At 36.2% G+C, this 27,925-nt stretch overlaps 2 protein-coding genes and 1 long non-coding RNA gene across 3 annotated transcripts; 1 reads left to right on the forward strand and 2 right to left on the reverse strand.

The window, feature by feature from the left end:
- Positions 1–1,303: 1,303 nt before the first annotated feature.
- LOC147858714 (GPI transamidase component PIG-S-like protein) lies at positions 1,304–14,877 on the reverse strand. Its single transcript, XM_087325854.1, has 13 exons — positions 14,709–14,877; positions 12,854–13,646; positions 12,234–12,318; positions 6,134–6,223; positions 5,917–5,990; positions 5,470–5,554; positions 5,316–5,396; positions 5,069–5,199; positions 3,391–3,472; positions 2,651–2,698; positions 2,492–2,564; positions 1,899–2,002; positions 1,304–1,787 (listed from the first exon to the last, which is right to left on the reverse strand). The coding sequence occupies exons 1-13, from the start codon at positions 14,842–14,844 to the stop codon at positions 1,680–1,682; spliced, it is 1,890 nt and encodes a 629-aa protein (XP_087181980.1). The 5' UTR covers positions 14,845–14,877; the 3' UTR covers positions 1,304–1,679.
- On the forward strand, positions 3,849–4,984 carry LOC147858715 (uncharacterized). Its single transcript, XR_015530357.1, has 3 exons — positions 3,849–3,989; positions 4,040–4,177; positions 4,903–4,984. It is a non-coding gene; the product is annotated as an uncharacterized LOC147858715 (long non-coding RNA).
- Positions 14,878–17,164: 2,287 nt separating the features above from the next.
- LOC147858716 (zinc ion binding protein) lies at positions 17,165–22,032 on the reverse strand. Its single transcript, XM_087326366.1, has 7 exons — positions 22,019–22,032; positions 21,147–21,198; positions 20,618–20,692; positions 19,677–19,801; positions 18,223–18,802; positions 18,024–18,140; positions 17,165–17,359 (listed from the first exon to the last, which is right to left on the reverse strand). Exons 5-7 carry the CDS (start codon positions 18,763–18,765, stop codon positions 17,303–17,305), a joined length of 717 nt encoding a protein of 238 aa, XP_087182492.1. The 5' UTR covers positions 18,766–18,802; positions 19,677–19,801; positions 20,618–20,692; positions 21,147–21,198; positions 22,019–22,032; the 3' UTR covers positions 17,165–17,302.
- Positions 22,033–27,925: the final 5,893 nt, after the last annotated feature.

Genomic DNA, 27,925 nt, shown 5'->3' on the forward strand with positions numbered 1-27,925 from the left:
AATGATGTATGGAGGATGGCCGAAGCTTTTTTCACAAGATATCAAGAAATTGCCCAACATAGAACCTAACCCAAAGATGCCAAATCAATAGCAAGAACTATCCAAAGAAACATATTTTAGTCCAACAATAAGAGCTCTAGAGTTGCTTTATGGCTCCCTTATTGATGGCAATGTTTTTGTATGCTCATATTTAATATCTCTGACATTATTATGCTTTTTATTAATACAATCATGCATAATGACAGAGTTAATATCATCAACAAACTTCAACAAAAAAGATTGCCAATTATGAAACTACAATGTCTTGAACTTGTGATTTCCCCCCTATTCAATAGGTTCAATAAACTTTAGACCATTGTCATATATTTATACTAATCCATGCACACCTAGCTTGTGTGCATTTACTTGCATCTCCACGACACATCTACATGGCACTCACTCTAAGGGAGGTATTTCATTCACCTGAGGTATATCTACTCTTCCCATTCAAGCAAACCCATTAATTCAAGAATCTCTTGAGTTTTGTTAGGCACCAATGGAATTTTGACTGCTCACATAGATTGAAAACCACATTGTTGCACTATTCAAAACTTATGTGGAGCTTCGACATATGCCTTACTATACTAATGAAACAAATATTCACATTTGAGGCAAAACAAAGCTTTTGGTTCTACAATAAATCATTCAGATTCCACAACCCAACTATAATGTATTAGTTTGACATCAATACTACAGCAATAAAATACCAAAACTTAATGGAGAAGATCTGTTAATATTCTCAAAAACGTTTGGCTAGCATGACTTCAATTTTCCATAAAACACACACCAATGGCTTTGCAAGATACCCCACGAACATTAGGAATTGACATAATTTCTACAAGATACATAGCGTATCAATCATGAGCATGATATCCTCTACTATGTACGTATACTGGTTGCCCAAACGCCCATTCAGAGTATAACTCCTATGTTTGAACATGTAGCAACTAATTTGCAAATTTGAGATAAAATCACAACCTAGATTAAAGTGCTTCAGCTGAAAGAAGTGCTCTACCCTGAATCCTGATATACTGACTTCGAATCACAACCCTGACATCCAATTCAAGCAATCTCATTCTTAGTTTTTTGAGATGCATACAACACAAACATTTAATGATATTATAAACACGATTCATAATGATTAGTAAAAAAAATTGTTACCATTATAGCTAGCAAGTTTTTGACCAATTGTTATTGAACTATTTGTTAGTTGGTTCTCTTTACGCATAAACAAACATGATCCATGAAACTGATAGGCCTCGGGAAAGAAATGAGAAACATTTTTCCATTTTGTTAGCTATGATGTCCCCTTTGTTTTTCGCAGTAACCTTCTCCATTGTAAGCTTGTTTAGTTTGGATAGAAATACATCACTACCTTTTCAAAGAGAGGGGGGGCTACAAGTCACCCACAAGTCACCCTTTTTGCTCTTTTTAAGTAGAAGAAACAATCCATAAAGGATATTTTTAGCATCAACGTTTTGAATATCGTGGGATTTTATCCTTCAAGTAAAGAAATATATACCCAAGATTGGCATATGGTTCTATGCACACAACAAAATCATTGAATGGGGGAATAATGAAAGGATGGTTGCAGAACAGCTTGCCATATTTGCTGAAAGCTATATAGAGCCTGAAAACAATTATCGCTTTTGTTGACCTAATAAGAAGGTTTTTCTTCCTTTGATGTACCTCCTACCCTCTCTAACTGCTGCCAGAACTGTATGCAAAAGAACAGGCACAAAAAATGGCTGGTGCAACACCAGCATCGATCATAAATGCATATTTACATATAAGCCATACATTATCTCATCTCTAATAAATGATAACTTTAAAACATAATGTATTGGAAAGACCATTACTGCATATATAGCAAAATGATGCTCCAGTGGAAGATACAGATGGGACATAATGGATGGTTGAAAGAATGCTTCCTCCGCCAAAGCTCTTGCCTTCCTTGCAGCATCTGGAATTAAATACATACAGAACATTGAAAAGCACAGAAGGTTAATTTATTCTAAAACTCCCAACCAGAGAGATTTTAACACGGCAACATCATGTACATGTGTGTGTGTACGTACATACGTACATATATATGTAACAAAGCTAATGAGCAAGGATATGGGAGCTGTTCAGTCTTCCAGACACAACCAATATCACCAATATAGAACCAGAAACCATCGATATTTCCAAATCCCACCATCGATAATCAAAACTAATCTCTCTTTCATCATCAGTATAGAACTTAAATTCCACTAATTAACCACCATCGATTTAGTATTACACACCTAGCTTAATACTATAGACCTTCGGCAGAACATGGGAGCATACTAACGACCTGATCTAACCATATTTACTACCCTGCATGTACTATCTTGGATAACGAGAAAACCAGAGACTAAATCCAATCATGAGACAATTCAAGTAATTTCCAAAAGACATCTATTATTATGACCTGCAGCAACAAAATAAGCGCCTAATGATGCATTCTTTTCTGCAGCTTCTGCAACCAAGAGTGAGCTCCTGACCTGTTGCAAAATCCATCCGCTCACAAAATGATCAGCCCATTAGACTGTCGCAAAAATTACTATAAACACATACACATCATTGATACCTGATCACCAATCTCTTCCATTACTACCATGTTTGGAAGCGACTGAACCTGACATAATAACATGAAAATAGTAAAGAATATATCCATTCCACATGCATATTCAGATGCATATCAATTCATTTATTATTTAACACACATTTCTATTGCTAAGGCTAACTACTACCTTCCTATCTAGCATTGTTTCACAAGTAGCTCTCCTTGGAGGGGCCCAAACATATCAAAATTTTGATGCAGAAGGATAATTCCTTGTGATCTGAGAGTAGAGACATTTACAATGCAGCACTGGGCACTTCATCATTTTGGTACCACAGAAAGAAAGTTATCAAATGGCCTGCATTTTCAGGATATCATTATTGTTTCTGGGGTTTGATGCCAAGAACTAAACACCTAAAAATGGGCCCTTCATTTAACAGAGAGGAACCTCTTTTTAAAGAGGCAGAATCTGAGGGGATACAATGACCTTACAAGCCAGTGCAGAGTGTTCCTTGGCCCAGCACCTGACAACATGGATACTTCTTTTATATGTGCTTGGCCCAGCACCTTCTTTTATATGTGGCTTTCACCATTTAAAGATATGTGCACATTCAACACTTTACTAGCAATGATTGAACCAATCTCCAAATAAATCTTCCCTTATTCTTATTACAGTATGGTGTGAGCAGGCAGATAAATTTGATCCTCAAGCAAATACACACAAATAGAAGAATCGGAAAAATGCTTTAAAATTCTCTAAATCTTACCAAATGAGAAAGTGACCTCAATGTAGAAGCACATGATTTAATATCAGCAATTGCTCGTCTACGGACAAGTACATCCTGCTCCCTGATATTCACAATATTAAACAAATCATTCCCAAAATCACAAATCGGGCCTTAGATGATCTTACAATCGTGTCAAATATCCTACAAAGTAACATACATTTGCATGGTGAAGAGTGATATAGGCATTTTCAGACATGCGGACAAATCACAAGTCTCAGTTACATGAATACTATGCCTAATTGCATTGAGAGCATCACTCCCCATCATGAGTATTTGCACTAGATCAAGTGCAGGCAGTAGTGGATTGGCATCGACAATGCTTGATGGACATTCAAATATGGTTTTGTGAGCTCCCAAAGCAGAGGTACTTATGACAGCACTTATCTCATCAAAACAGCTGGCTGAACATGGAGACAATCATTGTTGATATTTTGAAATGAAAGAATGGTTCCAATCACATCCCTTAAATATAAGTACACTATCCTTGTTCCAATGTATATTGGATTAACCAACTTGGAAAAGACTAGAGAGGTTCACACTGATGCCATTAAATTGGCTGATGAAAGAGCATTTATCAGGCCCACTTATATGAATACTTTTGCACATTACAAGATGGATTTATAATCAGGCCCACTTATATGAATACACATCTATCCCATATGCTCAGTAGTGTGATATGGCAGCTCATACCCTCTTCACATCAGTTAGATATTGAGATCGTTGGATACACACACAAATCTACAGAAGGACCACATCTGCCAATTGTGTCATCGGGTGTGGAATCGGAGGGACATTATTTAAATTTTACATGTTTTATTATGAAATATGAGGGATATGCTACTGCCATTTCAAAAAAAGCTTTGACTCACTACATCATTCCTCATCCTAGAAGTCAAGCATAAGTAGGGTCTTGTCCACAACACTCAAAAGGAATTAATTATAATAAATTGGGCAAGCGCAATCAGTCATGCATATAGGGCACATCTATCTAAACCATCACCCATGTCATCAATAAATAAAGGCGCCATTATAACCAGACAACAAAGGCGTTTCTCTTGCTTCAGAAACCTCTCCATCTTAGACTGGCCCATGTTGGAGACCTTTCCGAGGCAAAAGTTTGTCCATCTAAGTTCAGAATGTGCATGCTTAGCTAATGAAATTCTCTGGTACCCTACATAGTTCTATTAATTTAGAGTTATTTACCTCATCCAGTCGGGTAAGCATTTTGGCCAGTTAACAGGCGTTAATAGATCTACCTTTCTTTCCCATCAAACTTGCTGTAGTTATCCCTATCCCGTCTTACATTTTTCAGAATTTACCATTTCATGGTCAGTTCATACTTCATTAAAGTTTTTTCATACAAAAGAAAGGAAGGAGGAAGCATTTGTTTATGCATTTCAGGCGCCTTTGTAGCTCCTGACAGAGGCAAACTTCAAGAATTTATTTGATGTATGAATCCAACCGTTCAGTATTAAAGGCATTTCCAATCAGATAGATATAATATCTGGCTGTTATTTCTAATCTCTTTAGTTTCCTACTGGAAATATATTAGAAACAACTTTTCTTTAAAAAAAGCAATAAAAATAAAATCTTATGATAAAATTTTCATATTAGATGTATGGGGACTTATTAAACCATCATAAGATATCATAAGTACCAGTTAGCAAATCCAGAGCTGATAGCAGGAACCAAAACAAAATGATCATCTTCATTAAGTGATATGAGGGACGGTAACCCAAATAATTCACGAATTTGTGCAATAACAACAAGCATGACAGGTTCCAAGTCCTGCATAAATATGCATCACTCTATGTCAAGTTCTGCACTCATATACATGATTTTAGAGAGGAAAGGTAAAATTTGAGTATGCTAAGCTGATTCAGGTATCAGGGAAGGATTCTTACCCCGATAGATAAATGCTGAATTGGTTCCTTCAACTTTCTCTTGCATCTTGGAGGATTAAATATAATAACTCCTCCCCAACCCTAGGAAAAATACAATTTAAATGTTCTCATGCAGTAATTAAGATGAATATGCAGTTGGATATATGATACATACAGGCGACGTGAACCCATTTGTTTTTGACAAGCTTCCATCTTTGTGTTTCAAATGGAGAGGACATTCATCTCCTGGCGAAACATAACTTTCAAAAAGAAAAGATTCAAATCATGCATCAGGAATATCATAATTATAACTAAAATTGGAATGGTATATTAGACACGGGCACTGTTGCACATTAATACTAAGTGCTTGAAAATACTGGGATCATCAACAGACATGATTCTTCAGAAATATAGAATAAAACATTCTGAATGACACTACACTTTCTTCTTTACCTAATGCTGAACATTCTCGCTTTCTTGGTAACTCAATCCAGTTTTTTGTTTTTTTGTTTCCATTCGGAAAGACAGTACAGCACTTTCAAGCAGTCTCACATACTAGCAAAGTAAAAGAATATCAAAGGCATGAAATTTTTACAAAAATATAAGTACCACTAGATTTTACATGGCAAAATGCAGAAGTTTTGAGCGCCCAGCAGCTGCACTAGAGGTGTCTAAATGCCACTCATTTGCATTCACCTACATGGATAAATATCTTCAAATCACATGTAGAATAGTCTGCAATCTCTCACCTAGAACATTACAGGTGCTCAATAGAAACTGGCGTCTGATTCAGTATCTGCCACACAACATTTTTTCATGCCTTTATAGAAATGACTTACAAAAAAGGGAATGTCCTTGGATAAAACAACATGCTTTCGTAGCTTAGGATCCCAAATTGATTGCACATTGCTTGGAGTATAATACAAGACCTGCATATATAGATTAAGATCTTAATGGACAAATAAAACGCACATGGAAAACACACACATGGATTGAGGAATGAAATTTCAGAAGAGGTAAGTCATTGCAAGAAACAAGCTTACTAATTTGCTCTAACATTGCAAATGAGCAATTCAATTACTTTGAGAGGAATTCTACATAAATTAAAGGCCCTTCTTGAAATAATTCTAACATAATCTAAAGCAAGGCATCAATCACAAGATACCATTTCTGCCAATACAGAAGTTTGGTGAATTGTGACAAATGCATAGGCATACCTTAGGGATAAATTCTAAAGCTAATTTAAACGGTATGTAGAGCGGCTTAAAGTTGCAGTTTTTTCACACCCATTAGATATTCCTAGTAACAAATGGGAAGTACATCTATGGATTTTATTTTAGTCTACTTAAAATAAAGAGTTCATAACTCTATATAGGTTGTTGATCAGCTAACAAAATTAGGCAAACTTAATACCAATTGAAACCACATTATCAGCTCATGAATTGGCTTGTCAATTTCTGACTCACGCCTTTAAAAAGTTGAAAACTACTTTAAGCATGAGTTTCTTGGATACTCATCAGTGAGATGATCAAACTAAACAATTCAATCAAATTATTGAGTATATGTTTCAAACCTATTTGGTGAAGACGCCTAGAGAATGGGAACACTATCTTCCTTTACTAGAGTTTGCTTAAAACAGCTCTAAATATACGTCTATCAGATATAGCCCTTTTATGTTGATGTTAATTTTCATCAAGATGAAGTGGTGAGTACACAAGTTTCTCAGATATATGCAAGAAATATTGCATAATGCACAAGAAAATATTGAGATTGTTCAATATAAAGTGCATTTTTATGCCAATCATAATAGGCATGCTTGTGCTTTTATCCTTCTTGCATGTACCTCCAAATTCCAAAACATTATCTATGGGTAAGTGTGCTAGATTAGCCGCATGCAATTGTGGACTTTTCATAGTCATAAAGCATACTACTTCATATGCCTATGTGTCGACTGTCCCAATGGTGTCAACATTCTGACAAAACAGTGCCTATCAAAAGACCAAGTAATTCATGAGGATTTATCCTTTGAGCCTCATTCGCCCAAAAATAACAAATTCGAAATTTCCACATTAAATAGTTGGATTTTGTGGATTTGTTTTTTGCATCTATAAAATGGCCAACATTGACCCATGGAACCCAAGTATACAATTTTTCTTGATGTGTATCTCCCTCCGAAGGAAGGATATTCATGCTTTGAAGCACAAAGTCTCTATGTGTGAACAAGGTATACACACATGAGCTCAATCTTCTAGGTGGTGTCTTTGTATAAAGAAAGAAGAAAGAAACATCTTTTAAGAGGCCTAAATGGCCTATAAGACCAAAAAGAGACCAACAAATCAAAATAAATTATGACGTAAAAGAAGAAAATACAATAAAAACATACTAAAGAATGTTGTCATAGGTACAGGCATAGAATGTAATATTCGTGTTCGTGCAAGCATTCCAACGTTTGGAAACGAACACGTTTGAAATGGGAAAAATACATGCTCCTTTTTTTTTCATTTATTATCATGACAATTCAGCTTACCCTAGTGGTAAGGAGTCATGCTATTGTTGTTTATGTCTTGGGTTCAATTCCCAATTTTCTCATCTCTTTCTCTCTCTCTCATTAGTACCATGTCATAGCAAAATTTTATGTTAGTGTTATAATAGGTTTTTTCTTTTATTTATTTTTTATTACAACTAAGCACAACCTAGTGGTAAGTTATTGTGCTACTATTACTTGTGTCTTGGGTTCAATTCCCAACTTACTCATATCCTCTTGTTAGTGTCATGGCAAAATTTTATGTTAGTGTCATGTCCCTTTTTCTTCTAGTTGTTATGCTACTACTGCCTATGTCATGTTATTAGTAATTAGGTCCCCCAAGTGGTAAGTTGTTATGCTACTACTGCCTATGTCATGTTTTCTTTATATTCTCGAATATAGGTTTTATGAGTTTTTGATCGTTTCATTTTTTTTCTTTGTTATTAGAAATTAGGTCACCCTAGTGGAAAGTTGTTATGCTACTACTACCTATGTCATGTTTTCTTCATATTCTCGAATATACGTTTTATGAGTTTTTGAATGTTTGATTATAATTTATAATGACATATTTTGATTCAATCTCTATAGTTCATACTCATTTTTTTGTAAAGTTCTAAAGTGAGGATGATAGAGATGTCTTGATTCGCATCCCAAAAGTGTGCATGTGATACAATGCAAATATTGCAACCATACTTATGTTGGTGGTTCACAATGCATTAGAGTCCACTTATTAGGATTGAGGGTGAATCAATATATAATATAGACCCTAGTCAATCCAATCCAACTTTGAGATGATTTACCATACACGTTTGATTGAATCATTCTCGAATGCAAATGCACGTATGATACGTATGGTTCATTCTATGGGTATAGGTATGATTCCCAAGTCAGATATATTGTCGTTTTTTTCTACAAAAGATCTATAGCATTGGTCAATCCAAAATGGAGAGGTCTCTGAAGCGAGGGAAGTACCTGCGATGGCAAGAGATAACAACCTTTATCTGTCAACAACAAGGGTGGTAAGATTGTGGTTGATGCATCGAGAACTACATGCACAACAAATTTCTATTGTCGGATCTATTGTAACCCCTTTGTTATGTCTTGGTCAAGAGCCCATTTATGTAGCCCTTGATTGACCTGTAGCATGAGTAAGAATGATGAGCTAAAGAAAGTTGTGATTGTTCTTTGTTGATGAGCTTGTGTGGCAGTATTGTTATCCCTTAAGTTCTAGCAAGAAAAGCCCAAGCACCATTGGTTCTCATATTCCACTACCTTGTGTAATGGGCCAAAGCCTTGCTTAAAGAGGAAAGAGTAACCCCCTCTTATTTCACGAAAAGCACTACAGTGACAAACATACTATTCTTTAGATTCCACTCCCTGATGACACAATTGGCAAATTCTTTCTTCCAGAGGTATTCGTGCAAAAACTTGACTACCTCAATCTCTAACTAATGTGATGAAGTTTGCAACTGCCCTATCACAATGCGCAGCATATAAGATACATGTATGTCCATATAAGATGGCCTGATGATGAATCCATACTCCGATGTGTGTAAAAAGTGTCTTATAGTTGACCATCTTCCTACCAATTAATAATATCAGTTCGGATCACCCAATTTTTTTCGCTTTGGTCATGTTAGATGGGGACAATCCAAGCTATATTGGAATGGGGGTAGACGCTTATGCCATTTGACTCCCAACAATTGTTGCATTTCAGCATACCAACAATGATTGTCTCCATGTTCAAAAAGTTGTTTTAATGACATTAGTGCCAACCTTGAGTACCTTCCTTTAAGGATCTTCCAAAGTCATTGGGTACATGTCAATCATCAAAGCTGCTCCCATCTCTACTTGAATTATATCATGGGACACCGACGCTTTGCTCCTTATCATGTCAGCATTCATTGAGACTAAAGGTCTCTTTACATTTTTCCAGTTATTTGCCTTGTTAAGGTTGGGTTTAGCTTCTACTCTATTAGCATATCAATTATGCCACAGTGTAGTTCATGGATCTTGGAATTGCAAATGTGCGAATTGTCTTTCAAGAGCACCATGGGTTGCATATCCACAAGAAAGTCGGGCACAAGCAACCTCCTGTAAGGAGAACCTACGCCTTGTAAATGTTACCCCGAGGTATGTGTAGGATCATGTGTATGCCATATTTTCCTCTCCCAAGAAGAATTCTAGTTCTGATCTTGTTACCCATGGTTTATTGGTGCTAAACAACTATCACTACAGTTTTATCTATATTTAAACACACCTTTGTCTGTATAAAATACTTTTGAGGCATTTCAATGTCTTCATAGTCCCTCCAAAGAGTCAGAAATCAGCGGAATATAATCAGCATATAGTAACATTTGTATCGTTATACCTGCTACACATGCTTCCAGACCCTCAAATCTCACTATGTAATGTGATACCTCATTTGTATAGAGACCGAAGAGAGTGGGCAATAATGGGCATCCTTGTTTCACTCCAATTTGAGAGTGGGCGATAGTGGGCATCCTTGAATAGCTCCAATTGTGCTAACCACAGCCTCGAACAAACCATTGGAGACCGCATTTTTCCTAACACAAATTTGTACAGTGCATAGATTTCCCATTGCATATCTATAGGGACACCAAGGCTTCTAGCCCTTGCATAGGCCAAGCATGCAAGACAATGTCAAAGGATTTTCAGAAATCCACAAAGGCTCTGCCTCCTCAGTAAGGGCTCAGAGGGTCATTATATGATCCAAAGTTGTAAAACCCTTCTGAAAGCCTGCATGTCCAATTGAATGGCAGCAAATATACTCAATTCTGACTTTAGTATTGAGCCATATACGTTAGCCACGTAATAGTCAATCATGAATGTCCTATAGTTGCTCAGCTCATGAGGTCTCCACTCTTGAGGATTAGCGCAATGATATGTTCTATCCATATAAGTAGGGAAACCTTCAAGCATAGCTCTATTAAAGATATGTGCTTACAATGGAGCTAGATGTCACAGGCATAGATAAAGTGTTCACCAACCAATCCATCATGATCCTAGGCCTTCTCAAATTGTGACCAATCAATGGCATTTCTTAAGTTTTCTAGAGTAAAAAAGGTGGACTCATGAGCCATGCGGTTGGGGAAGCGGAGGCTGTCCCAGGATACCATACAGTACCTTCAAATATTCATACCACACGTGAGGTGAGGTCAGTTGGTTGGCAGGTTGCCCCTCCTCATTACACAATTTCCATGCTCTTTTACTTTCTTGTCCTAGGAACAAGCGATACAAATGATCTTCAAATTTAGCAAAATACAATCTCTCTTCTTCCTCACGAGGCATTAGAAGGTTGCTCTAGCTTGTTTGTGTGTATAAATACCCCAAATTACTTTGTGATGCAAGCCTCTCCTTGTATCACGATATTCCTCATGATACCAACTATTTTGTATGATTACCAAGTTTGGAGGCATAGCCCCTTGTGTTGGGAAAGGCATTTGCGGCTGTTTTATGCAATGACTTTGGCAATCCTTGTCTTACTTCATCTATGGGTGTGAACGGATCCAAATCTAGCATACTATTATATACTACACAACTATACAGATCAATTGTCTTCTGAATAAATTGGTGTTTAGCCAGCCTACTCTCCTTCCCATTTCTTATTGTTTGCATTAAACTTTCCTCAATAACTACATGCTGCACTTGAAGGTCTAGGAGATCTTCCGAATCCAATCTTTTTATACATTTTTATATGTCAGCTACCCAATTAGATGAGAGAATTGTGCTCTTGTGTATCTTTTGTAGCTTACATCCCACATTCCAGCAAGTTGTGGCAATCTATGATTTGGCATATCCTTGACCTTTGTAATGCATTTATATACTCTTTGTGGTGATACATCATAAAAAGGTATAGTTGGAGAAAAAGAAGTGCCAAAAACAATCTTCTAATGTGCTGATGCATGCCTAGGAGGCTAACAAATGTTGAATCCCTAATCCAAGGTTTCTAAAAGATGGAAATGCTGAAAAATTAGGGCGGTACATATAGTTGGGGAATAAGGGCACTGTACATCTTGAGATGTGCAGAAAATGAAAACCTCGACAAGATCAGGATTTGGAAAGATATCAGACCCATAATTCTTACTATGGCATTAGCCTGACTCCATGTGCAAATCCCCTATCAAACATATGGATTTCCTGCTAGAGATGTCTAATATCTAAGGAGCTCAACCCAGGAGCAGCACTCTCCATCCTATGATAACCATGACACAGACATTGGCATGCTTGAGATAATTTTACAGCTTGGAAGCTCCTACAATCATAACATGTATAACCGTTATCATTTTAATCAATAACCATAGCATTTAGTGGTTAAGCGTACAATTTTGCCGAAATGGGAAACATGTTTTATCATGTATCCAATGTCAACAAATATTTCAGTGCTATCTAACCTGGCTTTCAACAGTTAATTCAGCAATGGATTTAAGAGCCTCCACAACAGGTGCCAAAAAGTGTTCCTCCAATTCATTAAAATCCCTGCAATAAAATATATGTGCACTTCAGTATGCCGTTTAATTGAATAATTTGAGCTCATTAAATGCACTATTTACAATACTCCAATATACTTTCATGGAAATAACATAGCGACAAAGGCATCCGGTATCTTTCCACAAAACATTCTGAAGTGGAATGCAAATCACAGATTTAGAATGGCCCAATAGTTATATTTCAGGCTTCCAATATACATGTCTTTCTTTCAAAGTCACAAAAGATAATAATGACAAGGAATCGGTTGATCATGAAACATGATCCATAGATGTTTGGACAGTCTCTAGTAGAATTTTTAGTTTACATTGCATAATGTATATAGTCCATGCAAAGACATCAACTATTGACGTTATCTACGTAGCCAAAAGGCTGTCCATGGACGAAATTTACAATCTTCATATTTTCCACCAGCACCAGATATTGGCTCTTTGTGCTAAGCAATCAGCAGAAATACATGTTTCCAAGTCTAAATGACAATATATAAAAATTACAACTAGGTAAATCAATTATGAAAGACCATTACCAATCAAAAATCCAATCCTTCGGCTGAGCATTGAGCAAACTGAATGAAAGAATAGCCCTTCCATCTGCAGCAAGAGGAATAGATGCACCCTTTTCTTCAATGGTTACTCTATTTTGATGTTGATAACTTCCACCATTCATAAAAAATCTAACTGCCACATCAGACATCAAAGCTATCTCCTCATCCCCTACCAAATTTTCTTGCCTAGTTCCCATTATCCATGCATGTCGATATTTTCCAATCACTGCCTTCAAAGATGGAGCCAGGTTATTTCCATCAGTTATCCCAAGATGTAATTTGTTTATACTCAATATTGTATAGATGCCAGTCCTAAGGTTTGACCATGGATGATCTTGGGAATGAGTGGAAACTCCATAAGAATAGCTATCCAGGTAATTGTCTAGAACATGATCAGGATTCACATCATCATAAAGGTTTGAATCCCCCAAACCACAAGGCCAAACAGGAAATCCTTCTGAATCTCCCACCGTCCAACACCGATCGCCTACATCCAGTCTTGCTATAACACCAAAAGATGAGGCACATCCACCATAGCTAGAGTTATTTTCCATGATAAGGTAGTGCATGGATTTATATAGTTTTTCTACAACCTCATTTAGATCTTTCAATATCAGTTCCTCATCATGAATTGATTTTTTTTCAACAAAGATAAACTGAAAAAAGCAAGGGAATACAAGTGATGATCCCATGACATTCTGAGCATGCTCTTCAATAGAAGCATACGGAAGAGGAGTCCGGTATATTTCTGTTGATTTTAGCCAAAATGGAAGACCTGTAAATATAGAAAAAACCAAGGATTGAGCACTACATTATTACAAATTCAGTGAAATTATTTTTGTAGAATGATGGAGCATATAAGCTATTGTAGTATCGAATATAACCAAGAACATGGACTATTACATTATTGGTATTGAACATGATATAATAATCTAGAATCAGGAAGTGAATCACATGTAATTTTCCAATGATTTTACATATTCATAGGAAAGTATCCAATAATGGACACCTCCTCCTCCGTAAAAATTAAACAACAAAGCCCTGTTTCAAAAAAAGTTTCTCAATATCCACTTCCATGTATGTATCTAATATCCAACTCTAATCCCTTTTTCATCTTTGTCATGTTCATGTGCTTGTTACCTTTAGTAGAGCCTATTTAAGAAATATGCATTCCACTTCCATAATAACCAGCCCTTTACAAAAAGCCTTAGGTCACCATGTCAATTCAATTTTGCCAGGTTTTACTTCCACTTATGATGCAATAACCAACTCTTTGCAAAAATCTCTTTTCATCTTTGTTATACTCCTCTATCACCTTGTAATTTTAGAACAACAAATACTTGCGTCACAAACTCAATACTTCTTTTGCAAAATCTTCCACTCCCATCATACTGTGCAACATCCAACACAATGAAAAATACCTTTGTTTCATGATTCCAATACTGTTTGAAGCCTAAGATTTAGTATGAAATACACAGATCCTTTAAAGGATCCACAAGGATTAGAACATTGCAGAAGTTATGTTCTTGTTATAATCGTGTCATTGTTATAACAACTTTTTCGTTTGTTATACTGCACTTATACACACAGGCATGTCCTTGGACTTGCTTAGATATATAACATTAAATTTCAAGCTTTTTCTACCATTTGCAAGTGCTAGATTTAGTATCAGAGGCGCAGTGAATCTCGTATGACATCAACGTTATCCATTTTTTTAGTTAAAGCCAAGAAATTTAGAAGAAACCTTATGCGTTAAGAATGCTCTCATATATGATTGTATATATACACATTCAGTTTTTTGCGTCGATGGGAAAAATGGAACAGAACAAAGGCATACCAACTAAGAACGAAACGAGGATGGAAAGAACGACAGACAGACGCTTCTTCCCTGGCTTTCTAGGTCTGAGCTCCTCCGCCTTCTTCACTGCGGGCACTTCATCTATCGCAGTTTCCTCCTCCGCCTCCGCCTCCATCGTCAATCTCTTCTGAAAAGGATTCTTCTGATAGACGCTCGCTCTCTCTTAGCCCGAGAGCAATAGTTTTTATACTTCCCCGTTAGCACGTGCGGACACTCTGGCGTCATAGGATTTCCAAGGACCAAAAGGCCTTATAATTTGCCGGCCATCAACACACATACACATACACTTTGGAGGGGCCTCTTGATGACCGGCAAAAGAACCGCATTCATCCACCCGAACCAAACCCCTCATGTGTCAAAAATCTACCTTCAAATACATACCACAAATACCAGGCTGAGTCAAGTCACAGCTAATCTCAGCCCTGCCATTCTACACTGCGGTATAACCCTGCCACGATGCGTGGAGGTGGACCGCGGACTTGACATTGAAGAAATATTACACACATAGACATGGGGAAGTTGATGGCTACAACATCAGAGCAACTTGAGAGATAAACTTTGAGAGAATGCAACTCCACTACAAATGACAACTGAGGTGCCACCAAGTATTGAATTGATGGTCGTCGCCTTCGATGCACCCATGAGAAGGCCACCAAACTTCCTCGGTCCTAACAACAAATAAAATGTGGCAACTACATCGCCCACAAAGGCCACTCACACAATCGGGGTGATAGTGGAAGGATCATGTGCACTACACAAAGAAGGCAACCTAATGGAGGTTTTGCAGCCCTCCTAAACTCATGATGGCCATGAAGAAGAAGCCTTGTTATAGTTGAGATGGTCAACTTTCATGTCTTACCACCTCATGGCCTAAAAGTCACCCCTCACCATATCGACATACAAGCAATTTTTAACCCATCACTTTGCCCTAGTCCCTCAAACATCCTAATTTCACCCATTGTTCTAACTTGCACTTCCACCAAACACCATGGAAAAGCCAATGCAATCATAAATATTGCATAGTTGATGGCCTCCACGGATTGTGTTATGGAGATGGGGACTACATATAGGCAAACACTTCAAGAGGAAGTTGATAGTTAGAAATGCGTATAATGAGAACTGGTAGAGTGGCATTTTCTAGAGGGTTGACATGAAGAGTCCAAATGAAATTTGATGGCACGAAGAAACAATCACCTAGGAGTTACAACAACACAATGTAGAAGACCGCTTAGCAATGGAACATGAAGTGGTCATCATGCTTATTAAACACAATCGCAACAAAATTACAACATTAGATGCATCCACTAAGGACCTTGAGGGTGATAATACAAGCATGGCATGCAAGATTGATGGAAAAAGATGAACCCATCTAAATCATGTGCGTAGATCACAATAAAATAAATTCAACTAACAACTACCCATAAAGAGCTTCAAAGCTTCATCACACAAAACCACACATTGATCAACACATTACAAGAGGAGGTTGATGAAACTAAAAGGTTACATGCTCAAAGTCTATACAAGCTTGCAATGATAAACCAAAGCATAGAGGCCCTCAAAATCTAATTGACCTAGTTCATGGCTAACCTTGGCTCGAATTGAACAACTATTAGCATAATACAATTGATTGTTGTTGAGCATGTCACAAAAAATGAAGGCAATTTTACAATAGTTGATCATTACAAGCTTGATGATACACTTCAATGACTTGGATGAAGCAATTGTTTATGTCAACACACTTTCCATTATAGTAGGCCTTGTCAAAGCCCCTCAAACACAACCAAGTGGTCTTTAAACAAGCTAAGCACACTCTACTTGACTTGCCAAAAAAAAGAAGCAAGTTTATTTAAATGTAGATACGTAAATATATGCTCAAGACCATGGCACTCTTCATCTATCGACCTATCAACTTACATTCTGCCTCTCCTCTAGATCGTCCTCTAAAACCCCACCATCAAGGCCAATGAATTACATGAATAAACTATATGAACAATAAATAAAGGAACTAAATCTGAAGAAAAAGTACTTCAAACTTTTACAGGTTGATTTCTCAAAACAAGACATTGAATAGCCCTTCAAACTTTTAAATTACCTAACTTCTCATCAATGATAGAATCCAAGGTGAAGATCATATTTCTCTTCAGAAGATTTTTTGAATCGCACCCTAATTTATCAATGCTATCACTTGAAACATTTGATGAGGGGAAATTGGATTAGTAAAGCCAGTTTTTTAAAGAAGAAAACACAAGCATAGTTTCAAGATTTTGGGAGGAAACAAGCTCGAGAAAAAAACAATTAGTTGAGGGGTTAATGCATATGCTCTCAAACTGAAAACATTGTCTAAACGCTTTTCTAGCTTGATCTACACAGCTTTATCAAAACATTATCAACTTCAAAATGGCCCTCTTCCAAAATGCCACCCAAACCTACAAATTAAAACAAAACTCTATTCCATTTGGAAAACAAATCTGCAAAAATGAATCAGAAAATGTCGCAAATAATATAATAATAAGACATGACAAATGAATGTAGCTCAAGCATTGCAGTTTTGCGTAGTTGAAACCACCATAGTGCTAGCCTTGAAGCCATACCCTCTTTCCCTCCATAACAAGCTTTGCAAACAATTGAATCTGAAAATGCCAATGATACATCATGAATGGTTTAGAACAAATTTCACAAGAAAAATCCAAATTCAGATACATTATGCCCAGCAAAAAACCAAATTGAATATGGTCTAAGAAAGTTCACTGGTTTAGTTATTAATGCTAAGAAGAGAGCATACAAAAAATTAACAAAAGATAAAAGATAAATTCCATCAATAGAAAGAGCTTCCAATTCCAGTACACTTGACACGCAATATCATTAAAAAGAGCAGTGTCATGAGCAAATAAGTTCTGATTGGAAATTAGTCAAACAAAAGGAGAAACTGATGTATCATGAACAAATTACTTCCGATTAGAAATTAGACAAACTACAGGGAAAATGATGTGTCATGAACAAATCAGTTGAATTTCAAATGTAAAATCTGTAGGACTAGCACGTACGGAACAAAACAAATAACTTGAATTTTGAATTATAAAATTGAAGTCAGCACCATAGAATTCCCATATATTTTCGTTAGCAATGAGAAACGAATCAATACAATTGCCTACCAACTATGTAAACAGAAGGAAATATTTTAAGCTGAGCTACACACTCAATGTGCTTTAACATTTTCACAGTTACTATGGCAAGAAGCCTGAATTCATATTTTTCATGTGAAGAAAGAAAAATTAGGCTTCCAATATTGTATACCTGATTATCTAGCTCCTTTAAAAGGGACGCTTCATCTGCGGGTTCTCCAATCTTTTGCACTGCAAGTGAAATGACAGTTTTCCGAAATTTCTTCAATTTCATATTGCAATCAGGAGCCTGTCAAGACCCAATGAGATGTGGTCAGAAAACTGGTTATTTTTCTTTCCTTTTTTCAAATAGACTGTACCAAAACACTCACAGCTTGTAAAGTCCTCTTTATAAGCTTTTTCCATTTGATAGTTTTTGGCTTTGTTTCATGTAACGAAGTTTTGCTTACATCACATAAAACATGATTACCATTCACGTGCTCATCTAACAGTTCAGCTTTTTCATTCATATGCCCTGTTTTTGTAAGATCATTGTTTAAACTTTCCATGTTTTTGGAGCCTTTGACTTTTTTATTGTTATTTTCTTCCATTGACCTATTCTCTGATTTCCTTCTTTTCTTTTTTTCTGAAGCAGGTAAATTACTCTCTCCACCAGCTTTTCTTTCATTATTGTTTCCATCAACCATCGTACCTTCCTTTCTCAATGATCCATCTTCAGGTTTTCCATTATCTTGTTTTTCTTGTACCAATTCATCACCTGAACAAACTGTCGCAGCATTTCCATTTATTGATAATGATGATTGTATAGGCACTTGAGTTAGTGCAACAGTAGTTGATAAATCGCCACTGTTTGTGGCCTTTAAAGATAAAGATCTTGCTTTTGACCTGTGTTTTTTGCCTTGTGAATGTAGCATCAAAGTTTCCTGGCTAGTGGCTTTAACATTACAAATACTGCATCAAACAAGGAAATTAAATGTAAGGGGAAAGATGAAATCTAAAGATAACCAAAATGCTTAGAAGCTGAAAGTTCACCAACAAAGATCAGACAGTTATCTCACCTCAACAGGAAAAAGTTATTCAACAAAATTCTCAGCTCAACATTTTCTGATTATGAAGGACAAAGTTCAATTCTAAAGGTCCTCTAATAGAACATGGGTTAGCATATGGGTCTATAATGTATTTGTTGCTCCATTACCTTTTTACATGAGCACTGGCGGAAATAGTCATTGAGCTTTTCCGAAGATTAATCCTCACAACCCCTACTTGATTGACTGCAACCCAGATCCATATTTTCTATGAAAGTATTACAATGCTTGAATATGTAAAGCACCATTATATGCTTTAACAATACTGCCATATCTTCTCATCTCTTCGTTGCCTCATTTCCACCCTTATCTGCTTCATTTATCGGTTGATAGTAGATATCACAAGAAAACTCAATAAACTTGTCCAATTCCCAGAAATAATAAAGATATATGATAGCATTGGGCATCTTCTCTTCCAAAAGCGCACAAAAACCTTTGAATTAAGATCAATTCTTCATTGTACCTTTGAATTAGTATGAAGCCACCCCAAAACAATCATACTTTACTTCCAAATATTATAACAGAGAAGAAATTCCCATGAAAGATGATCATTTTAATACTAATGTCACATTCCTAATCACAACGGAGCACCTTCACATCCATGGAAGCATATTATTCAGTGAATCACCAGCTAACCGCTTTTTGATGTGTTCTGATTGTAAAAAATCTTGTAATCTTAAGAGATCAAACAAAAAGCAGCATTTGTCTAGTATCAAAATCAATTGGTCTAGATTTTATACCTGCAATTCCATGGTGGTTTTATTGACAGCCCTAGATTTAAATCAACACCATCTGATTTATACTCCTTCACAGGAGCTTGTACGTTTTCCTTCTTACAACTAGCACCTTTGGGCCCATATTTCTCCTGTGAAAGAATGTAGGCAAGCTTCAATATTCTTTTACATGAAGTTAACATGAAAAATGTCTCGAGTAAATTTTGAAAGACAGTTTATTAATTATTCAATAGTATTATCTTCGGGGGAATATTTGCATTTATGGGTATGTATAAACGCTAGAGAAGTCAGTAACAAGATTTTTGGTGCTCGAAGATCAGTTATCACGTTTGTCAGAATCCAGATTGACATAACTAGGTATTCTCCCTCTTGACATACAAAAGCTTGACCTATCAAATCACATTACCTGTATCATACAATAACATGGAATCTGAAATATCCATCATCACAAGCTATAGCAAATGATTTTGTGTGTCATAGGGACATAGAACCAGATTTTGACCACTTTGTTCAACACATTTGAAAAAGATATTGCAAAATAATTTAGTTTGATAAAATAACGATTATATCTCAATATGTGCTCCCCTTCCCCAAGTTGAAACTTGACCCACCTGAACCCTTAATATTTTATAACAATAAACTAATAATGGTAACCTTCTAAATGTTCCGCTTAGCATTATAATATATAAACAAGGAAAGAATATACCTTTTCTAATTTAGTACACACAATAATTGCTAAGTGCAAATCTAGAAATAACATCCAGAAAACATCATTTGACATTATTCTGTACACACTTTCCCTTTCAAATCTTAAACAGCTCAGAAAACATCACTTGACATTATTCTGTACACACTTTCCCTTTCAAAACTTAAACATTTTATGTATCTGATAAAAAAACGACAGTGTTTGCCTTGTAATTTATGTCAATAATTTCCCTTATACATACCGCTTCTGAGACACACTGTGTATGCCCTTGAACACTTTGTTGGGTGAATATGACTCCGCAATCAATGCATGAAAGCTGCAAAACCAGAAGCATATTGGAAAGACAAAGGCACACAGTTTAATAACCATAAATTAACAACTGAAGGTATTGTTGGTATGAAAAGAATTCCACATAACTACAATGGCATTTCATTAGATGTATCAGCATGTGGAAATTGATTAAGAAAAAAAATCTTCAACTTATCATTGATCAACCAGTTGTACATTATACTGATATCCTATCAGCTGGCTCTCCACTTACTGCGATTTGACATGATGCTATTGCTGTAACACTAGGATATAATAGTAGGGTGTACAGGAAATCTAGCTTAGGTGATTCAAATGCTTGATATTGACACATCAGAACTGAACATTAGTTCTGCCTGCCATGGACCCAGATGAATATTATACAGAGTATATATAACACCACGAGCATAAATGAAATCAATTTGAGCTTTCAATATAAATAAGAGATTGAAAGTAAACGATACTTTGAAATGTAGAGGAAAATGATTGAAGCAACACCCAATATAGAACTGCCCACTGCCAACAAGTACAACATTGTAAACTTCTGCATCCCTATAATGGATTAAAACCATTGGCGAGCTTAGGTTGTGACAAAGACCTCCAGCTAACATAGAAAAGACAAACAGAACTTCTAACCCAAGAAAAATCAATATAAAGGTCATGAGAGCCAGTCAAAACGTGCATTCATACGCAATCACAACACGAAACCACGTGAAACCAACATAATCACATGGAAAATCTGAGGTGAACCCTAACGGGTCCACTATCTACAATCTCACTAAGAACATAAATCAAATAAACCACTTGATCAGATCACAGCCACTATCCAACGGCTCCCCTGTGATGGCAAAAAAGTATGGCAACTGCAAGACCATGCTTCTTATATCACCTAGCTGACTTTGTGCTGTCCTAGACCCATGAGCTCCCCACTGCTTCTCTAGCTAGTGGTGGTCACATTATCACAAATGAGGATTGACATTCCTAGGAACAGAAAATGGAAAGGATCTAACCAAACTCTGAAAGAATAAAAAAAAATGTGAAATAGGAATGCAAAATAAGCATGACAAATCTTCGCTTGTTGAGAGCAAAGAAGAGGAAATTCACGATTGCATTTGAGTATAACTTGAAAACAAACACGTGCCATTCCTACTCACGTTATAAATGGCCAAAAGAACTAATCATGCACTCGAGTTTGATGAAGACATGATAGGAATTCCATTTAAAATGTATCCCAACAAAATTCAAACCCACTTTTTTTTTCTTAATTTACCTCACAACTAAAACAAAATCTAATCTGTGAGAAAACACAGTCAAAATCTAATCTGCGATAAAGTACCTTGTTAGCAGAGCAGCACCGGAAATGGTTCTGTAGCTTTGGCTTCTTCAGGTTCTCCCCGCAGTCTTCGCACTGAAACCACACCATCTCGTGCTCCTGTAAAACCCTAGACCAGTAATGGTAGGACCTCCCTAGGGAAAACCCTAAACCTCATAAGGACAACAATTAGGTATGGAGGATAGAACATTCAATTGTTTGCTAAGTATGAACCATACGTACCATACTCTTCATTCGCGAATGTTACATCCATTCGAGTATAATAAACACCCTCGACGTATGGTAAATACCATACTTTTTAAGTTTTATATTCATTATTTATTACATATAAGGTAAATTTGTTTTAAGGTAAAAAGCGTTAAAAAAATAATACATGAGAATGTTTTGAAAACATACTCATTCGTTTTCATTCGTATGAAACCGAGTGTTTGCCAATGCATTCGAGTATATTACGTACTATGGGACAACTTTGCTCCTCTAAGAACCGGAAGGTGGTTATTTGTCCACAGGGACACTGTTATGGCCTCCTCCTATTATGTCTTGGGCCCTGGCCCCTGGGTGGTTATTTGCCTGTTATTTCCTAGGTGGTTGTATTCCCTCTGAACACCCTCAAAGGAATGGGGGGGTGCTTGTGAACTACCCTAGGACACACATGGTGCCCCGTATGTGTGGACCAGCCAACCATGGGGTATGCTGACATCAACATGCGATGAGCAGGGATAAGCACTAGAATGTTGTTGTGGTGGTGCCACTGTTTGCAACTTGTCGTCCCGTCATGGTGTTAATGTCTCACAATGGCACAACTTTGTGGTGGTACTATAAAATCCCGCCATAGCAACACCACTCATCTGAACTGCCCTAGGCCACATGTGGTGCCTGATGTGTTGTGGGCTAGCCAACCATGTATGGGGTATGACTAAATGAATATGCGATGGGCAGGGGGGAGCACTAGAATGTTGTGACAGTCATGGTGTTAATGACCCACAAGGGCACAACGTTTGTGGCAACATTGTAGAATCCCACCGTAGCAACACCATCCCATGAGGGCGTTGTTGTGGTGGTGCCACACAACCTATAAAGTGCCATACGACAACAACAATGTGCATACAGTGCCACAGTGACGTCGTAATGGAAGTTTATCTCACACCATAGAATTGTAATGTTCGATTCATACCCTCATTCCTTTTATAATTAACCCGCATGTACTCATCATAGTATTAGGAAAACCTTGTCTCATTGTTAGTTATGCTTATACCCATGAGATTATGCTTCTTTGTGATATCCCAATAATCTTCTCCATTGGCAATTTTTGGATCTAATAAATGATTGAACAATTTTTTTAGTCTACGAGAATGGGTTGACTTCATTTGGACAAACTTATTAATTAAAGAATTTCAAGCATATATGTATTTATCTATATTAGATGCATATATATGATGGGCCTTGTTAGGAGATTGTATACAATGGTTGTTGGATTGGAGCTAGATCGTGTCTTTGCCAAGTATAATTAATACAAATTTCTTAATCCACAGAAAATGATCCAACAACAAAGAGGTTAAGTCTCATGCCATGTCAGGTTTAAGAGGTTGCATTTACACAAAGACCATATATTATGTTATTTGGTTATCACATTAGTGAGGACTTAGTACCATGTAAGACATGCATACATAGGTTCACAAAATGTTTTGTGCTTTTAAAACATATTAATAAATATTTAGTACAACCTTTGAATAGGGATAGACACATAGACATTGTGCAACGAATAAACCATGGCTAACATCTACAGATGTTGTAAATGGGGCTACCATATATAAAGTTTGCCCGAAAAATGAAAAAGCTTCCCATCATGGGAAACAATGTACCAATCCATATTCCATATCGCCTTCGATCATATATATGTAAAAATGACTGAAAGGTCCCACACAAAAACATGATATCCTAATGTCTTTGTTATTGTACGAAGGGACATCAAACTTCTTGCTCTTATTGCTATAGATCTTATCTAAATTGTGAGGTTCTGCCACAACCATGGGAGATCATCAAACTTTCATCATCGTCCTCATCGAGAGATGTGACATGTACGTATAGGTTACATTATAACATCAAACATAAACTTGAGGTAATATTAAATGTGTGTTTTTGGAAATTGTACGCTTGCTAATGATCAATGTTGCAAAGTTATAGGTGATAAATTGTTTTACAAAATATTTGAAGACTCATGTTGACAAACTTGGTTTACCGATTGTTCGCGTCTCCTATACGTAAACAACACCAATGTATTATCCTCTATTGAAGATAGTCTTGCATTTCACTATTATTTGAATCAATTTGATCCATTATTCCATGCTTGGCAAACATAAGAGGTTGTATATTACTTGGAGATGGAGATGGAGATGGTGTAGGGACAAATGAATAAAACCTTATATTGAACATAAACAAAAGAAATTGTAACAATTTTATTTTATCTACCTACAAGAAGAATGTACCTACATGACATGTGTGTGTACACACATATAATGGGTGCATGTGGGTGTGTGTATATATATGTTACTTGTTATAGCTAAATTTTCGCAAAAAATAGGAGGTTGTTGTAGCTTGGCTATGCGGCTACGCATGGGTTTATTACCAAACTTGAAAGTATGTTTCCTTCAATAAATTGATATTTATTACAAATTAATTTTTATAATATGTTTTATGAGTAGAGAAAATATTATAGTTGCCAATCAACAAAGTATATCCACATATAAAGGTCATAAATACTTCAAAGTAGTGTATGCTCCGTACAATATTTGAGCAAGCATCTCTTAATAAATTTGGTGCAAATTGTCCACAAATTTTCTTTGCGTTATTTAATATTCTGGAACCCATCATCACAAAAATGTAGAAGAGATCAAGGAAGAAGAAAATGTCGGGCCATTGTAAGAAGAATATAGACAAACTTGAGCAAGAAGAAAGGGTCTGCCAAAGATCAAGCATATATAAAGCAAACCAAATAGAAGTATTTTTTCTTGGTAAATTCAATTATTATTATTTTCCAATAGAAAATGAATGAGAGAATGAGCAGGAGAAAAGATGAGAGAGTGAAAGGAACGGGAGGGACGGGGTGCTTAATGTAGGAAATTTATAAGCTTCACTTATATTCACTTGTTGCAAGGAATCAATTCTCGTCATGGAAAAGGGCTTCGATTTTAGTTAGATGTACGATGTTTATACACGTTTAGTTAGAAAAAGGTGTTGAATAAGATAATGCAATGCAATAAATAAATTTAATTATTGAGTTGACATGTTATGTTAGTGATACAACCCTAGTACAACGATAGTTGAAAAATATCTCTGATTTAACTCCTTTGTTACATGTATGTATGTTTACATATGCCTATGTATGTATGTGGGTATGTCTATATGTATGCATTCGTGTGTATGCACTATGTATGTAGTTGAAATTTCATATAAACTTAAACTTCATCGTGACATGCATGTATGTACATATATACATAGTAGAAAATTCATGTCAAATTTCACTTTATTGTGACATGCACGCATGTGTGTAGGATGTTTGAAGGTATGTTGGTACATCCTAAACATACTTGTTAGATTATTTCTCTCCTCTCTTTGCTTTCTCTCGTTCTATTTTTTACCTTATCTAGAATGATGACTCGTACTAATGGTGGATTGAATGCAGATGAAATAGGAGGAGTTCAAAGGAATGATGTTGGGAAGAGAGACACACAAAAAGATAACAAAGAAAGAGGGATTATGATCCCCCTTGTTTATTCAAAAACATTGTGCAACCCCCCATTAAAAAATAAAATGTGATGTATTAAGTTGTGCACCGTGACTTCTCATGCCACACTTGTCTTTTGAGTCGTAGAGCATTGTCTCTTTTGGAAAAATAAGTTGTTGCCAACATAGGTGTTTATAATGTTTTCGAATTTGTGTGGACTTGGACACTTGAGAGGAAAACCAACATTTATGTCTCATTAGTAGGTTCTATCCCTCAACGAATGGTATTTCATAGACAATGGACATGGTGGATAATTCAACTTTTATTACAAACATCTTCAATAATTTAAAAATTATGACTGAGAGTGTAAATTGACTTCAATATAGCTTCGGCACTTTTTTTTTACGTTACCATATATTCACATACATTCTCCTTGCCACTCTACTATATGAAAAACAATTGAAAGTAACTCTTTAATTCTTGCATCTCATGATGAATTTATTTTAGATAAGGATCAAAACCAATTGTTGCATATGGTCCATGTTTGTGTATTGTGAATGAATAGAACTATGGGTCAAACAACAAATCAAAATGACATTTTAATGATTAACGTTAACCCTTGGCTGGCCATTTAGTTTTGACAATGGGGCAAGGATTCCTAAAAATAAAGAAGACTCTCACACACACATATAGACTCTAAGTTGATGAGGTAACAACTAAAGGCATACGAGAAAGGAGTATATGATATTTTCTAGTCTTGCCTCACCTTCAATTACATCATCGATTGAATTTTTGTAATTGTTCTTTTTAAGGGTGTTATTATAATTGCCCTACATCAAAATTAACAATAAAAATAATAAATAGCTAGTACCTGTAGATGTTAAAAAGAGAAGAAGGAAAAGTAACAAGTGATTGCCTTCCAAAAGCAATGGAGAGGTGAAAATCTATGACACTTGAAGAGAAAACGATTGATAGGTGATCTACCAAAAAGCAATGGAGGGATGTGGAAATTGACAACATGGCAAAAAAAGAAGGAAAACAATGTTGAGTGGTTTCCAAAAAGTGATGTAGAGATGTGGAAATGTTGTTGCATGCTTGGACATAAGAAAACATAAAAGTGGTCGATGGTTTCTCGGGAAGTAATGGATATGCTGGAAGTTGATGAAACACTTGACCCAAGAATGTTGCAATTGTAACAATCTCTTGTCGATCTATGTGAATTAATACCATCGATGATGCAAAGGGAGAATCATTAAACATTGCTTAAATTTAGCACCATCAATGTTTTATCGTGCCGCCATTTCGTATCAAGATGATCAAAGGTTTGCTGAAGTTGGTTAGATTGTTGCCATTATGACAATATTGGTGAAGGCATGAAAATTGATACTGTTTTCATAACATCGCGTAAATGATTTTATTTAGAACGTATTTTTATACAAATACAAGGGGAAAACAAATGACAAACGGGCAAAACAAATAGATGAGGCAAATTCACGATGTTGGCACACATATCAACAAAAGGAGGAAAGAAATATAGGTGGTATGTGATGTTTCATGATATACAAATACAACAAAGAAGATGTACGAGAATTTATACATTATCCATACATTGCTTAAATGGTAATATTTAGCACATCTTTTTATTATTTGGCAAGAGGAGATACAAATGTCCAAAGAGCAGCAATGTCCTAGGGATGCAAAATAGAGCGACACGATAAATCTATCAGGAAGGCACACATGTATAATAAAACAAGCAAAAGAAGGAATACAACAAATGGTGAATGTGTAAGTGATATTTATGAGATCATTATGAATACAATTAAAGAGAGTAGAGGGCTAGGGTGGGAGAAGTTGATACCATTATCCTAAGTTGTTGAATGATTCTATTTGGCATCATCAATGTTTCACGTTGCCACCATCCGAGATCGAGATGGTTAGAGTTTTTCACTGGAAAATGTAGCATCATCGTTATTTTATAGCTATTGTCATCGCAGATTGAGAAGAACCGAGTTTTCATTGGCATAGCAGCACACGATTCTATTTAGCATCATCAATGTTTCTTGGCGGTTGTCATCATCCCAATAAGAGACAATCGGAGTTTCCATCGAGAATGTAGGTGTCGACGACTCAGTCGGTTTTTGTGGTTGATGATATGCAAGACAGAGGCAACTGGGGATTCTTTTGTC

This window comes from Azolla caroliniana, unplaced genomic scaffold (assembly GCF_043228905.1).
Source record: "Azolla caroliniana isolate FFs.n. ecotype wild unplaced genomic scaffold, voAzoCaro1.0.p SCAF_10, whole genome shotgun sequence".
Lineage (NCBI taxonomy): Eukaryota > Viridiplantae > Streptophyta > Polypodiopsida > Salviniales > Salviniaceae > Azolla > Azolla caroliniana.